The sequence below is a fragment of the Cibotium barometz genome, chromosome 14 (genome assembly GCF_041138505.1).
Source record: "Cibotium barometz isolate CiBa-2024 chromosome 14, ASM4113850v1, whole genome shotgun sequence".
NCBI lineage: Eukaryota > Viridiplantae > Streptophyta > Polypodiopsida > Cyatheales > Cibotiaceae > Cibotium > Cibotium barometz.
In genome coordinates, this window is record NC_141059.1 from 23,298,044 (window position 1) to 23,314,538 (window position 16,495).

General features: G+C 34.9%; 1 protein-coding gene across 2 annotated transcripts; it reads left to right on the top strand.

The window, feature by feature from the left end:
* The first annotated feature begins 7,833 nt into the window (after positions 1-7,833).
* LOC147631826 (uncharacterized) lies at positions 7,834-11,651 on the top strand. 2 transcript variants are annotated; one of them, XM_086808369.1, is made up of 7 exons: positions 7,834-8,116; positions 8,267-8,434; positions 8,556-8,685; positions 8,958-9,017; positions 9,227-10,069; positions 10,651-11,118; positions 11,205-11,651. In XM_086808369.1, exons 1-7 carry the CDS (start codon positions 7,956-7,958, stop codon positions 11,280-11,282), a joined length of 1,908 nt encoding a protein of 635 aa, XP_086664495.1. In that variant the 5' UTR covers positions 7,834-7,955; the 3' UTR covers positions 11,283-11,651. The 2 variants fall into 2 exon arrangements, with proteins under 2 accessions (XP_086664495.1, XP_086664494.1); XM_086808368.1 differs by having other exon boundaries at positions 7,835-8,116; positions 10,648-11,118.
* Positions 11,652-16,495: the final 4,844 nt, after the last annotated feature.

Here is a 16,495-nt window from a genome sequence, read left to right on the forward strand (position 1 = left end):
CGCATTCCAACCTAATCAGTAGTCTAAAAAACCCAATATTCACTAGGCAAAGAAATAAGTATCTCCAATCTTTAAAGTAAAAAATAGAGAAGACTTGTTCAAAGATGAAAATAGAGAAGACTAGAGTTGCAAAGTGAAATATTACCAGCACAGAAATACTACAAAAAATGTAGAAAGATATGCTGGCAAAGTTAAAAAAACATGGGTGTTATTTCCTACTCATGTTCTTAGAGGAATACTGGAATACTTAATACAAGTCTTTGATAGTTGAAACTTTAATCATGGCTATAAGATTTTTGGTGAATTCTTAAAAGTAGCTTGATTTTTCAATACAAAAGGTCATTCTTTTCTTCTTAGATAAATACTAGATCTAGCATAACACTTTTATCTAGTGTGCCTAGTTAAATTTTATTGTATCTTAATGGAAGAGCTTTTAAAATTCTATCTAAAAATATCTTAATGGGTTTGTGAAGAAGGTGTTTTTTAAATCTAGGAATGAAAGATAAGACATAAAATGATAACTTCTACTTTCTCATAATGTACACCTAGATTTTCTCAAACTTCTTTCCATCCATATTAAATTTTAAAGCATCAATGGAGGTTATGTTTTTTAAGAAATTAATATTTTGTTGCTAATGCAATGTTATGTATACATAAAGATAGAGTATGGTTCTTCAACTTAGAAAGTTTCAATGAAACAATCATTTTGAAGTCTTTACTAAATATTAGTGTAATAAATTATGCAAAATTTGGACTTGAAGAAAGGAAACTATTTCAAAACTTGAAAACCAATACTTTCTAAATGATCAAAATTATTGGAGGACTAAAAAATAAGAGTACTTGTACAATCCAATAAAATCAAATGATTTTTTTATAATACCTTATTAGTGGCATTAAATTTTCTTTTTGTAAATTTTATTAAATAATTGGTGTCAAAAATGATTTTTACATTAATTATGAGCTCAAAACTTTATTTAATGCATTTACCTTGAGCCACACTTGATATCAATAAGTTCTCGCTATGCAAAAAAGAGCTCTTTTAGTTTTTTTCAAAAATTGAGCGCTCAAGATTACTTGGGATAGTCCATCATCCACGTAGCAATATATTATTAGATATAAATAGCTTTTGTCCTACAAGTGGTGTCATATAATCAAAACCATCACATGCTCAAGACCATCACAACAACTTTAAGTACAATCTCTTTGAGGTAAAAAGTGAAATACATTGATCCTAGCAATGTAAAGACCTAATCATCTCGGTAATATAGATCGAAAGATGAATTTTACTCCCGTATATAATGAGTAATTTTATTTCTAAATTCTTTACAATAAAATATCCTTTGAGACATGTATCAATATTAAGTACTACTTTAGAGCATTTTTTAAAAGTGAAAAAAATCATTGTGTACTCTACATGTACCAAAGTGCATGACCTTACGTACCACAAACACTAATCCTTAAGAGAAATGTCTTTTCAAGTCCTATAGGGAACTTTGGAAACTCTTAAACAAGATTCTAAAACTTTAAGATGAAGCGTCAACATTGTAATTCATCAAATCAAGAGTGCATTTCTATTAGTAGCAAAAGTTTTAGGGGGGGTACTGAGTAAACAAAACCAAGTACAACATGCGGCATCTCTCTTCAAATCAAATACATCATTTACCCTTTACAGAAACTTTCACTAGCTTATGTATCACAAATTCCAAATATCAAATCGAATCAATTGTGGTTCACATAGGAGACCTAATTGCAATCTCTTATAAGAGATATTCTATATAGCCCTGAGCTCACTCTGCACAGATGGATGATCATACCAGCTCCATCAGTTGTACCACATGTTGATGATGATCTAATTGTATTCAACATTCAATTCAAAACATGAAACATTAGTATTGGGAATTTATAGAAGTATTACTAGTTCACCTATCTCTCAAAAATGACAAAAATCATGCATTTTTTTACCTAAATCAAGTAGTTCTAGTTGCCTATCACACATGATTTTATGTCTCATGTTAGAGTCTAGCCTAGACCCAACACTTACGTGGTTCTAGACCACCTAGTTAGCGTCAGAGTGGTAGCAACTAATGTAGCTGTGCCCAATGCAATAAGCCAACGCTAGGACATTGAGCTACCTGTCTGCCCAAACGTGGATGTTGTGAAGTTCAGATATGGAATGTCTCAACAAGGTGTACGACTTGAATTTCATTTCATTCCAATGGTTGGCGAAATAACACTACAAGTGGGCACGTGAATTGTTGTCTCTAAGATAATGGATCATGATTTATATGAAATATGGGGGGTTTAGATTGTAAACATGACAAAAGGCATCGAGGTAGACAACTTGTTAATTCCTAAAACATATACAAGAGTGTCTTCTTCTTTTAAAAAAAATAAAAAATAAAATTTAGATTAAATAAAGTATATGCTCTTAACATTGATGGTTTAGACATCAAGACTATGGTTCTAGAATATACTATTGCCAAAGAATTTACAGCAACTTCTTATAAAGCCAAAAAAAATTACATATCACTAAAGATTCACTTTGTTGAAATTTTTAGGGGCAAGTGATTGAAGTGCCAAATGTTTATCTTCAAATGTCACAATACACTTCAAATGGGGAATGCTTGGTAAGTTCTACTTTTTCTCTAGTAGTTCAAATACATGTGGTGAATATGGTAAGGTCTTTTTGTGACATCTTATTTTCTTGAAAGTAATATTAGTCAAGCCTACACTTTGGGGAGAACAAACATGCAAGCTAGCAAAAGGACTTGAAGATTTTGATGTAAAACGCTATTTAATTAGAGTAGTATAAGTTGTTAAAATTTCCTATTAAAGTACCTTTTACAATCAAACAATATAAAGTTTAAGATACATTTCACAAGGATGGAAGTGTTCCTAATAAAGCGCTTGGCATGTACTCTAAGGCTCCAACATATTATTATGTAGCGGATTTGATTAAAGAAGATAAAGAAAATGTTTGTGCTCTATTCAAGGTATTTAAAAAAGAAACTTTTGTTCTCTCCTTGTGTTGAATTTATTCTAGTGCCTCTTTATAGGTATTCAAGCTTTTCTTATATGAAAACATTTAAGAATAGGTTTTCATATTTTCATGTCTCTTCAATTCATATAGCATAAAACAAAGACGCATCCTCTAATACAAAACTATTATGTAACTCTGGATGCAGATGAAGGTAAACAAGAGGTTGGTATTCTTTTTGTGTTTAAAGTCTCTGAACTTTCTTTACTCAATAGAAAAAAGTAAAGTTAATTACCTTTAGTTTTGTTTTTTGTATTATAGTATCAAATGGTCAGTCTAGGTATTCATTGTGTTTTTTAGCTGCCTATAGATACTTCTCCTCCTCAAATGCTGGAGTTATATTACACAGACCTGAAATCAAATGAAGAAAAGCAAATGGTTGTATTTATGTTGCTTATAAAAAAGACAAGAGAACCACATATTGATGTGTTGTTCTTGTAAACTGAAAATTATTATGTTTTTTGTGTCTAGTGTACATGGCAGATGTGGGACCTCAATGCGAGATTAAACCACGATAGCGGTGTTCAACTAATACAAGACTTTGTAAGCATACTGCATTTTCCAATTATGAAATCATTAAAGATAACATACTTTAATATTGTTGAAAAATCATGTAGGTATCCAAGTATATGTATGAAGAAGGGGAAGAATACGACGAAAGACTCAATGAAAAAGTAAACTTTCCTAAAGTAAACCTTGAAAAGCAACCATAATTTATATTTTTACTAATATAAACTACCTCTATTTATTAAATATTCATTTTTAAATAATTTTTTTTAAAGGATGGCAAAGGATTCAACTTGAAAAAACATAAAATTATGCCATTGTGTAAACTCATGTTAAGGAATCTATTGAATAACATGAAAATTTGCATTAAAACCTTTGTTTTCCTTCAATTTTATTTACTTGTACATCATGTGTGCTTGATCAAACAAAGGGAGAAAACACGATTTCTACAATAAGGAAGATGAAGTCTACAAAAAAGAAGGTGTAATTATAATCCTTATAAATGACTATGCTAACATTGTAATGTACATATTGAAGCCATCCATTGTATTTTCTGTGTAGGCCTTAAAAGATATCTCAAACAACGCTGCTTCCATTGAAAGCATAGAAGGCATGTAGGTATGGAACTACATTTTCTCCTTTTTCATTTAAAAGAGGGAAAACATTTACCTTGAAATATTAAAATACATATTACAATATATCTGACAAAGAGTATAATATACATTTAATAATTATACTAAAAAAGAATAAGGGTAGACTTATAGTGAGAAAGTTTAAGGCATAAGATTTCTCAAAGCAAGTGGGTTTATCAACATTGGGATCCAAGTATAGGTTAACAATGATAAATATATAGACACAAGTCATGCTTATGTTGTTGTAGTGGGCTAATATTAATACACAAATGGGCTTCTTTTCTTGGTAGTTGGCAGACTTTAGATTTTATAATAATAAATATTTTAAATATCTTTTCTTGCATTTCTTAAGCTTATAACATGCTTATATTCATTCCTAAGTCTAAACATGATGAGTTTAGAGTAGTAAACTTGATTATCTTTAGAAACTTGATTATCTTTAGAAATTTCCACTTTGAGAAGTTTTACACCCTATGGTTCTTGGATATAAACAATCAAATCACATAAAAAGAAATTTCAATAAATATGCAAGAAGTTAAAACAAAATCAAACTCCAAGAGACTTGTTAAAGTGCCAGCTAAGTATAAGGAAGCAATCGAGAATCAAGTAAATTCATCATACCATAGGGCTTGTTGGTTTGTAAGTTTTTCATGAGTGGAAGCATGACAATATTTAGTGTGCTTATCTTTTTTTAACAGATAACTCCCCCCCTCCCCCCCCCCCCCCCCCGAAAAAGGCTTTGTCTCACTTGCTTCCAAAAATAATTAAAAAGATTGAGCTCTGCTCTATTCTCCCGAGTGTTATTTTGCATTCTTATCCTAACATGATAAATTTCAGAAACCATATTATAAATACTCAGGATAACTAGAAATATAAAATTTTTAATCCATATTTCTTTATTGGATTTGGTTGTAGGTTCAACAGCTAAAAGTGCTTGAGAAAGAGGCTATAGCTTTGAAGTATGGAAAGCTGCAAGAATTTGTGAAAATTTTACAAAAGACAAAGAATGGATAATTTTTTGAATTTAACATATCAGTTAAGGAAGACGAGACATTTGATATCTTGATTCAATGGGCACTTGCAAACAATAAGGTTAAGTTGAACGAAAACAATGGTAAGAAAATTACTCAAGATGAAGTTAAGGTGCTATAGATTTCAGCATAAATACGTTTGAAACTTATATTCCACGAGCTTATAGTGTTGTAACTACATAACTTTTCTTTGTATTTTGGAGAAATAAAAAATAGTCTTAATTTTGTAGCAAGAATATAGAAAATCATCAATTATTAATAGCATTAATATTATTTAATAATTTCAACACTTTCTTTTATTGGTTTGTTTTCATAGAGATTCATTTTTTGACAAAATTTTGAGATTAAAAAAATGATAGATTATGTCTTACTTATGTGTTTATTTCAATATCAGATTTTTTGTACTACTAGCTCTTCAAGATTGACTTATATTTATTAGTACTCCTAGTCTCAATCCTTATCTTGGGACTATTTATTTGATGAGAACATATATGCATACTTTCATTACTAATTATTTCCAATGGATACCATGGGACTCTTGTCTTCTTAGAAATTTTACAAGAAACAAGTAAAGATTAGGAAGGATAGGTTGAACATCAATACATATAAATGTTATAGTAACATTAAAGAAAACTAATTTACATTGGTGGAGTGTAATGCACAATAGTAATCATCATCAAACTATATTGATGTACTTATAAAAGACCATATTAGAGAGTTTGAAAAAATCCCATTACCTTGGGAATTCTCTTTTTAATCTACTTTTTTTTTTGTATCTTGAGTATACCAATTCCGAAATTGTTAGAGAATGTGGATTTTGTACCTACTCTTCCAAGAGCTTTCCAATGATATATCACATAAGGGGGTTTTGATGAAATCTTAAAAGGGTTTACTATGCCCCCATTTTTTATCAAAAATGGAACTAGAATTTTTTCAAAATCTCTAATATGGTCTTGTAAGTATTTTTTCTTTCTTCAACTTGTGCATGGAAATGTTCAAATAATTATGATTGTATTAGTTGATTATATTTTATAGTAAAGCTACCAATGCATATGTCATTTATTTTTCATAGAACTTTGCTACACAAAAGATGCTTACATGCATGCTTAACACTAGTTTGGTACCAAAACAGGACACTTGAGTGTCCTTTTTTGGGGGTTGCAAAAAAAAATCAAACTCCTAATGTAGGCTTTAAAAACCAAAATGCTTCATTGGGCATGTAGAACATAACCCTATGCTTGACTATTGGTTTTCATGCTTGAGATGAGATAAATAAGCCATAATTTGATGTGTATGACACTAACTTAGCCTCCACTTAAGTAGGTTCTTATCGCCTAGTTCTAAAAAAACTAGAAAAAATAAAAATACAAAATTTGATCATCTTTTTTCAAAAACTAATCATAACTATGCTTGCACAAGTAGTCTACACCTATAGTTACAACAAATAATGCACTTGCACAGCTTTTCCCTTTGATGAAAATCAAAATTAGGCTCATAATTAGACATTTTACGTATTAAAAACAGGTTGCGCAAAAGGCCATGTATGAGAAGAGGCCCAAAAAGTGGCTCTAAAGTTTTGGAAAATTCAAAACAAAGTAGTATTTACCCTATATAACATGGGTGCACCTCAAGTTTTACATTATTAGCTTGCATATGGAAGGAGAAAAATTCATGCTCCACCTGTATAAAAAACATCATTTCAATATTAGCGAGTCAAAAATTTATCCAATAATTATCGTTTGATGATTCCAAGATTTAGTTTACATCATGGGCTTTCCATCAAGCCAAGTTTCATGATCAAACTATGTCCCTTCTAAAAGTTATGTACAAATTACTACTATTTTGAAAACAGCAAAAATCATGCGTTTTATCAGCATGCGTCTAAGAAAAATAAAATATTGCCTTGCAAAAGCTAAGAAAAGTGCAATTTAAAAAATCTCAAATTTTTTTTGGGTCTTGAGGAACATCTGTGGATGTTAAGCATTTCAAAACTCTTAATAGATTGCCCACAAAAATTCAAGAAAAATGCTAACTTTCAGAACACTTTAGTGTCCTCAGGACACTTTGGTGTCCAATTACAGAACTAGTGTTAAAAGACATGTTTTAAAAATGCCAGTTATGATAAATTTATTTGACCCTAACAAATTGATGATATATAGCATGATAAGCAATTTTGAATATTCAAGAAGTTCTCAAATTGGTGATGACATGGCATGTTACAAAGAGAGAGAGGTACTAGAAGAAAGGAGGGGTGGCCAAGTATAAGAGACTCCACATGGCAGCTCTATAACATAAGAAAATGACCATCGCTAGAGTCTTGGGCAGGTTGCAAGCCACTCGCTTGTGGGTAGCATGAATTTGACTATCTGACATTTGCATTTGTCGCAAAAAACCTGCTGGCATCATCGCTTCGTATCCCGGGCCGGACCTCATGAGCCAGCAATGATCGCTTGGTCCCGTGACCTGGCTAGCTTTGCTGACATGGCGGTCTGTGGTTGGTGGAAATATACACGTGCCTGGTCAAGGGAGCGCGTAGTAGTAAAGTACGCTTTTGCTGGGATGCGATCATTGCGATGTCACGACTCCGTCAACCCGGTTGGGAATTCAGCAGGCGGTATAAAAGCCGCTGCTTCCCCCTTCTCTCTCTCTGTCCTTCACTGATTCCACAGCCGCCCGCCCTATTGCTGTGAGAGATAATCGACACAATTAAATTATTAAGCCCAATATTCCTGCGCCCGGCAACCTAATATGGATGATGATCAGCCTGCACACAATCATGACTGGCCAATTAATCCTTTCGAACCCCAGCGTTTCACATTATCGGCTTTTCAAGCTCAGCAGCTCCTGCAACGCTTAGGCTGGTCTTACTACACGCTTTGGAGAGAAGTCTCCGTGCCCAACTCGCCAGGGTTAGATACACTGATTTCTCCCATTATTGTTTTCCTAGTGCAATAATTAAAATTAATTCGCGGCGAGCTAGTGCCGAGATGCAGTAATTATATAGTGGACTTCGATTGAATATCGCTAATCACACAGCAGTGTAAATTGTAATATTGCAGACTGGTTTGGAGCAGCGGTGATGTCAACAGATCAGCAGCCAATTGTTATATTGCCAGTGGAGCCGGCCAATTAAGCTGTAGTTCGGATCCAGACAATAATTACAAAGCTCGCATTGGACTCCTCTTGCAGCGATATTACAGACAGTGCTTCCTTCCTTTGGGCGTGGGGTAAGACAGATCATATATACCATAGTAACGGAACCGCTTCATTAATTCAAGTACCTTTCAGCCAAATATCCACTTTGTGTGCGCTCCTAAATCGCGTTTATTATTTTCTGTTGATATGCAGAATAGCTGGACTATCAATGCTAACCAAGAGGCATCGATGGGCGTCTGGGGAGGAACTCTTGCTGCAAATCGCATCAATGAGTAATGTGCAGAACCCATCTCCTCCTGATTTACAAATACAGATTTTCGAGGTGATTACCTTCAATATATCAGAAGGCTTATAGTCTATCTAGCTATTGCACCCGAGCTAGTGCTTAGCGTTTTTAGGTTCTTTTTGAGATGTGTTACGGTTAATGTGCTAACATTTAATCCAAACTTCTTTGGGCCGGCGCCTTTGCGCGCGCTCATCAATACCACGTTATCATCATCACAACGGATGAACTCATCACGTAATTGATCACACTTCCCAAACTAAGCATCAGCAAATACAGGTGTTAATTACCCTTTTCTCTTGTTTTCTCAGACTGTGGTTTGCATACCCTTACACGAGGCAGGAGTGCTGGAGCTGGGCACCACAGACTTGGTAATTAGTATTTGTTAGAATTTCAATGTTAAAATTGTCAGATAAGATCGATTATCCCGCAAGGGGCAGCTCTTGACTCCTCCTTGTCAAATTGATCTAATCTGTGAGAATAATGCACCTTTTCGCATCCCATATGCATCTTAGAGTCGTAAATATCACTTATATTATCACCTTGTTGAAGCTTGCTAATTGCATTGTGATGGCCGCAGGTGCCAGAAAATGATGAATTGCTGGCTCAAATACTTCACGTGATCGTTAATGGGCCTACTAGAGACCTCTTTTTTTTGAAGGAGCCAGATACACAGTTGCAGCGGAATATTGCAGATTCTTACTACTCTACCTCCTGTAGCTCTTCACTCAGCTCTTATATGAACGCCAACAGTGGTAGTACCACTGGTGACGTATCGTGGCTGCATAACATGACATCAATTAGCTCAACTATGGTTGATCTTGAGATTGCAGATATTCTTAAGCAAATGCACAATATAGACATGAATACAGCGAGCACAACTGCACTAGCCAGCCTTGATCACCCAGCAGCCATCATTTCTGATCAACATGTTTCACCTCGCAGCTACTCTACGTCAAGTCTATCTATCTCTCCTCCCCAAACCTCTCTCTCCAATATTTATGCCAGCCATTTATCAACACAAATTATAAGCGGAGCTACTTTTATTGATTATACTTCTCCTAACGATGATCTCTTGATGGCCTGCAACCGTGGCTCAACCGTATCAAGTCGTGCTGGATTCAAGCCTTGGACACCAGTACAATCACATGACAGAGATACACAAATGCAGGCCAATTATACTCCAAGGTCTAATTCCCTTCTAAAGAGATGTCTCTTCTGTTTTCTTCCGAAGCTGGGTAGTGAGTCAAGAGCAATACTATGCTCAGCGCCTGGTGGTGCCAGAGGAAACTCGCCAGCCACTGCACTGCAGCAAAATGAAGTGGCTAGGAAACATATGATCGTAGAACGCGAGCGGAGGCGAAGACAAAGTGACAGCTTCAAAGCTCTCAGAACTCTGGTACTGCGAAACTGTACCCACAAGGTACACACTAATCAATAGCTACGCTGTAAGTAAAATGATAGTACTAATGGCATAAAACACAGAAAAACTGGAAATTCACAGCAGAAATCTATTCAAATGGGAGAATCCTGTAAGGTTGGTTTTTAAAAAGTGATATATCACGTGTGAAATATAAAAGGAAATAAAAAGGAATCTACTCGTATATAAAAAATAAAAAGGAATCTACTCGTATATAATGCACGAATGTTGACAAGTCTACAACAGTTGAATGCACAATATGAGGTACTTTGGGGTTTGCATTTGGAATTGGTGTATATACATTTAAAAAAAACAAATAATGTTAAAAGGACCTTGTGTATGTACTAGTGAAGAAAGATGCAAGGATTCCCACATATAAAGCTGACAACTCATTATAGATACCATGATGAAGGGACTCGTTATTAGTGAACCCACTGAAAATGATCAACCTGTTGGCCACTCTTAGCTCTCCATTCTTCAAGACTAGTGTCTTTACTAATGCATCCACACTATGACAAGTACTTTTTCTTCCTGCCTTTCTATGCATGGCGTTCATTTTGTGTTCCTTGGATGTCTGGCAGAAGGTCGATAAGGTGGCTATCCTTGAGCACACCCGTCAACACCTCAAAAAGCTCCAGGACCATGTAGATGAACTCGAGCAAAAGAAGGGTCTACTAATAAGCATGCAAGCTACACAACATGCCATCGTCAATACTAGCTGTGACACGGCAACAAGCCAACCGTTTCTCTCCCCTGCACATGCTCTTGTTGACCCTGATCCCCCTTGCCCACCAAACACCTTCACTTGCTGGTTACTGCCTTCTACGGATCCCCTAACAGAAAAAATTGTGACTTGCCATCATGCTGCCAATGGCCAACCACCTCTTTTTCAGCTCAACTTGAGCATAACAATCCAATTAGCAGCAGCTAATGATACGATCATCAAGGTTCTTAATGCCCTTAAACAAAAGAAGCTTCACTGCATTCACATGGAGTCCGAGTTTTCTGAGAACAGTGGTAACCTCAATGCCAAGCTCTTGGCAAAATATAAGGTAGGTGCTTTCTAAGATGATGGATATTGGTCTCTCGTCTTTAAGATGATTATTTGAAATAACTCTAATTGGCTTTGGAAACGCAGGATAGGGAAAATGTCACACCAAGTTTTGATGAGATATTAGAAATCGAGGAGTGGTGGAGACATTTAAGCCTAACTTGATCGAGAGAAAGGGAAAAGCCGTGAAAGTATTGGCCCTATGGCCCCTATCGAAGAGCTCCATGCAATCATGCACATTCTCCTTATGTTGGACAATTACTAGTTTACGGTATAAGCCACCATCACTAATAAAAGATTGAGCCAACTACTAATCATGATGCATTTATCTCTTGTGCCTTCTTGAAAATAAATTTAAAAAGATCAGAGTCAGCCCTTTAGGCAACAGGCTTCTTTCAATTCACTCTAACGTTATGTCATAGTTAGCGGAGAGAGAGAGCTCTGAGAATTCCATATTCTTTCAGTAGCTTGCTATATTTTTTGTAAGAGCTTTTACGCTTAAAAACTCAAAAGCACTTGTGCTTTGTTTTTGGAGTTATCTTTTTAAAATTAAGTTTTCTAATATGTACAAATATGGATGAGTGGTACAAGGGCTACATCATATACGCTGTTAGTAAAATGATAGTTGCAATGGCATAAACTATAGAAAAATTGGAAATTCACAACAGAAATCTATTCAATGAGAGAACCCTATAAACTTATTTTAAAAATAGTGATATTGTAGCTTGTAAGACCAAAATAGTCACAAATTAGGGAGTTTCATCACATAAAAGGAAATGAAAAGGAATTTACTTGTATATAATGCATAAATGTTGACACATGTTCAACACTAGAATGCAAAATGAGGTATTTTGCGGTTTCGATAATTTTGAATTGGTGTATATATAGTTAAAAAAATAAATAATGTTTAAAGGAATGTGTGTATGTATTGGTGAATAAAGAGAATAAAGATGTGATGATTCCCAAGTATAAAACTGGCAACTCATTATAGATACCACGAAGAAGGGACTCGTTATCAATGAACCCACTTAAGATGATCAATCTATTGTGCACTTTGAACTCTCTATTCATTCAAGAGAAGTGTCTTTACTAATGCATGCACACTACTACAAGTACTTTTTCTTCATGCCGTTCTATCGTTGATTTTGTGTTCCTTTGATGCTTGGCAGAAGGTCTATAAGGTGACTATCCTTGAGCACACCCATCAACACCTCAAAAATCTCGAGGACTATGTAAATGAACTTGAGCAAGAGAAGGGTCTACTATTAAGCATGCAAGCTACACAACATGCCATCATCAATACTAGATGTGACATGACGGCAAGCCAACCATTTCTCTCCCTTGCACATGCTGTTATTGAGCCTGATCGCCCTCGCCCACCCACTACAACACGTCGAGGGAACAACAGTGTTTTCTAACAGTGTTTCAGCATCAGGACAGCGTCTAAGACAAAGGGACAGGGTCAAAGCAGCTCTCAGGAAGGAGCATTAGGACAGGGAAGAAGCCCCTCCCTCAGATGTAGAGTAGTGCGTGGAATCACCGTGCTCTTATGAGTCACAGATCCGTGTTAGTAGGCAACAACTCATTCAAAGAGTGAATCCGCTAATGCCCATCGCTAATGGAGTCACCAATAAGAAAGGGGAAGGGGGTTGATTAAGGCAAAACCTATAGGAATGCCTCCATATGGGTGGAAATGTGTTCGGGGCAAGGAAAGAAGGCCTAAGGAACATTAGCAAACTCTCTTCAAAGAAGGAATCATCACCCCAGAGCAAACAGAGCCCCATGCCTTCACAGCAAGCATGACAATGAAGAGGGCAAGGGCAAGGTATCTTGAGGCATGGCCCATTGATGTGTAGTTTTGAGGGGCCGATGAGAGAACAAGCATTGGGCATGCATGGGTAAGTAGTAGGAAGAGGGCTTATGAGCCAAGATATGCCTAGGATAGCCCCATCAAGTTTTTCTCAAGGGGTATATAAACATAGGAGGTACCAAAGGTGGTTGGATAAGGCCATAAGGCGTCTGGACTTGAGGATCCAGACTCAGAGGCAATCCCACCACACAAATGTTTTCATAACAGCAATTGTGGGCTCGCTCTACTGGCACAATATCCACCGTGATCGCCAGACGTTGATCCAATCAGCCCGTTTGGCCATCGAGATTTCTGTTGGGACTAACAAACTGAGCCTTCTTGTTTTTTAACAAAGTTATAACAGCTTCTTGAAGAATGAGTAGTACCCATGTACGTGTAAAGGAAAATGGGAGGAGTTAGTCAGAAAAGGGGTTAGATTAGACTTGGTGTACCCGGCCAATATTGTAGGGAAGGAGTGCATTATCGTCTGGATAGTTCAAAAACCATATTGGGTCTACTTGGGCCCAAAGAGGAGGAACAATACTTAATAGGAAGACAAGAGAGTTGCATGACTAAATCATGAGTAGAGCTCTTGCTAACATGGGCTAGTCTTTGTCTTACTTTTTTTTATTCTACATATCTATATCTATTCATTATTCAATCTTGTGTTAAGTGTAGTGATGTCTAGATGCAGATGAGTTTTTGGATTTAGGATAGACTTAGGAACTAACCTGCTTAGCATTCACAATCAATATCCTTAGAGAAATATATTTGGATGGACCCATTATTTCCAGTCTCTCTATGAACATCTGATCTCTTAGAACATGATTGTTATCACTTGAAAAAAATATAGATTCTATCTATTGTTGCGGTTGTCTTGTGCTATTTGTCTTGCCTCTTCTGACACACCTTCAGCCCCTAGCATGACTTCAAATTTTTTTTGCAATGTTTTGTAACTGCTACTTTTGCATTGTGATATTTGTTTTGATAATGTTTTAATCTTTGAAGACGGTAAATAATGTCTATAATGAACCACCTTGTCGTTGATCTTCTACACACCCATATAATGTGTTTCATGCAATATGTGTAATGGCTCTAATTCCTTTTTTTGATCTTAAATTAATTTGACAATTTGATCTTTTAAAGTTACATCCACTTTTAGGTTTGTGGATGCAAACTCTTTTTTTGTGTCTGAACCAATGTCGTCATCAAATCATTTTCTAGTATGTTCGAGGTTTCTATTATTGAAGGCTCGATGTTGCCCACCATAGTTTTCTTTTAGATAAGCTTTCCCAACCAAATTTAGTTTTCCTTTTCTTTTCCTGGCACTATGGAAGGATAGATTTGCAAGTGTCTTTTCTTTCTTTTAACACATCAACACTATGATCATCCTCATCACTGTTATAAGTCATCTTATTGCTCATCGACTGAAGAGAAACCCTCCTCTGAGCACACAAAATAGTATTTTTCTTAATTAAGCTTCCTTGTGCCCAAATATAGAGAGCATGCCTATGACCACTTATGGTTATTCCCAAGTCTTTCCAAGCTACTTGTGACATGTAAAGTAAACTTCTTCCATTTATTTAATGCATTTTTTGCTTGTGGAGTAGTTATCAAACCCAATGAACTCTTTCATAAACTATACAACTTGAGAAACATCCCTTGATAGGACTTTGTCCAATGATTCAAATTCCATGGTGTTGAATCTAAATACAAAAGACAAATATGAAGATAATAAACAGATACCTTGATTCTTATCAAGTTAAGTGGTCCAAAAACAAATTACATTCTTGTTAATATATTTATCAACACTAAGTTAGTATCATATAAACTTTTCTAGAATAATAAACGAAGTCATATAATATTACAATCACTACAGCATACCTGATTTAGTACTTGCATTTGTTCTTATTAAGTTCAGTGGTCCAAAAACAAATTACATTCTTGTTAATATATTTATCAACACTAAGTTTGTATCATATAAACTTTTCTAGAATAATAAACGAAGTCATATAATATTACAATCACTACAACATACCCGATTTAGTACTTGCATTTGTTCTTCTGGGAAAAATCTGTAGATTACTATCTATACATCCCCAACCTCAACGGTATACAAAACCCAATCTTCACTATGAAAAGAAACAAGTAGGACACTTGACAATGTTCAAAGTTGAAAATAGAGATGTCTACTTCAAAGATGAAAATAAAGAAGTCAAAAATAGAGAAGACTAGATTTGTATGTGAAATATTAACAGCACACAAGACTACCAAAAGTGCATAAAAATGTGGGGGATGTTGAAAAACATGGGTTCTCTTTCCTGGGCCTTATGTTTGTGTATAATATTACAATGATTGCAGCATACTTGATCTAATATTTGCCTTTATTCTTATCTAGGAGCGATCTATAGATTCACAACTCTGCACAGGTTCCCAGCCTCAATGGTCTCCAAACACTAATCTTCACTAAGCAAATAAACAAGTAGGAAACTTGATGCTCCAATCTTCAAAATCAAAAATAGAGATGTCTTCTTTAAAGATGAAAATAGAGAAGACTAGATTTGTAGAGTGAAATAATAGCAACACAAAAAACTATAAAAAAGTGCAAAAAATGAGGGGAAGTTGAAAAACATGGGTGTTATTTCCTCCTAGTTATGTTTTTGTACCATATTACCATGATTGCAACATACCTGATCTAGTATTTGCCTCTATTCTTCTCTAGGTCAAATCTACAGATTCACAACTATCAGCGCATTCCAACCTGATCAGTAGTCTAAAAAACCCAATATTCACTAGGCAAAGAAATAAGTATCTCCAATCTTTAAAGTAAAAAATAGAGAAGACTTGTTCAAAGATGAAAATAGAGAAGACTAGAGTTGTAAAGTGAAATATTAGCAGCACTGAAATACTAAAAAAAATAAAGAATGATATGCTGGCAAAGTTAAAAAACATGGGTGTTATTTCCTACTCATGTTCCTAGAGGAATACTGGAATACTTAATACAAGTCTTTGATAGTTGAAACTTTAATCATGGCTAAAAGATTTTTGGTGAATTCTTGAAAGTAGCTTGATTTTTCAATACAAAAGGTCATTCTTTTCTTCTTAGATAAATACTAGATCTAGCATAACACTTTTCTCTAGTGTGCCTAGTTAAATTTTATTGTATCTTAATTGTATCTTAATGGAAGAGCTTTTAAAATTCTATCTAAAAATATCTTAATGGGTTTGTGAAGAAGGTGTTTTTTAAATCTAGGAATGAAAGATAAGACATAAAATGATAACTTCTACTTTCTCATAATGTACACCTTGATTTTCTCAAACTTCTTTCTATCCATATTAAATTTTAAAGCATCAATGGAGGTTATGTTTTTTAAGATATTAATATTTTGTTGCTAATGCAATGTTATGTATACATAAAGATAGAGTATGGTTCTTAGACTTAGAAAGTTTCAATGAAACAATCATTTTGAAATCTTTATTAAATATCACGGTAATAAATTATGCAAAATTTGGACTTGAAGAAAGCAAA

Bases quoted from the DNA above. Each gene is read 5' to 3' on its own strand.
- LOC147631826 (XM_086808368.1), top strand. From the start codon at position 7,956: ATGGATGATGATCAGCCTGCACACAATCATGACTGGCCAATTAATCCT. The intron at 8,686-8,957 runs GTGATTACCTTC...TTGTTTTCTCAG, and splicing joins TACAAATACAGATTTTCGAG to ACTGTGGTTTGCATACCCTT. The intron at 11,119-11,204 runs GTAGGTGCTTTC...TTGGAAACGCAG, and splicing joins AGCTCTTGGCAAAATATAAG to GATAGGGAAAATGTCACACC.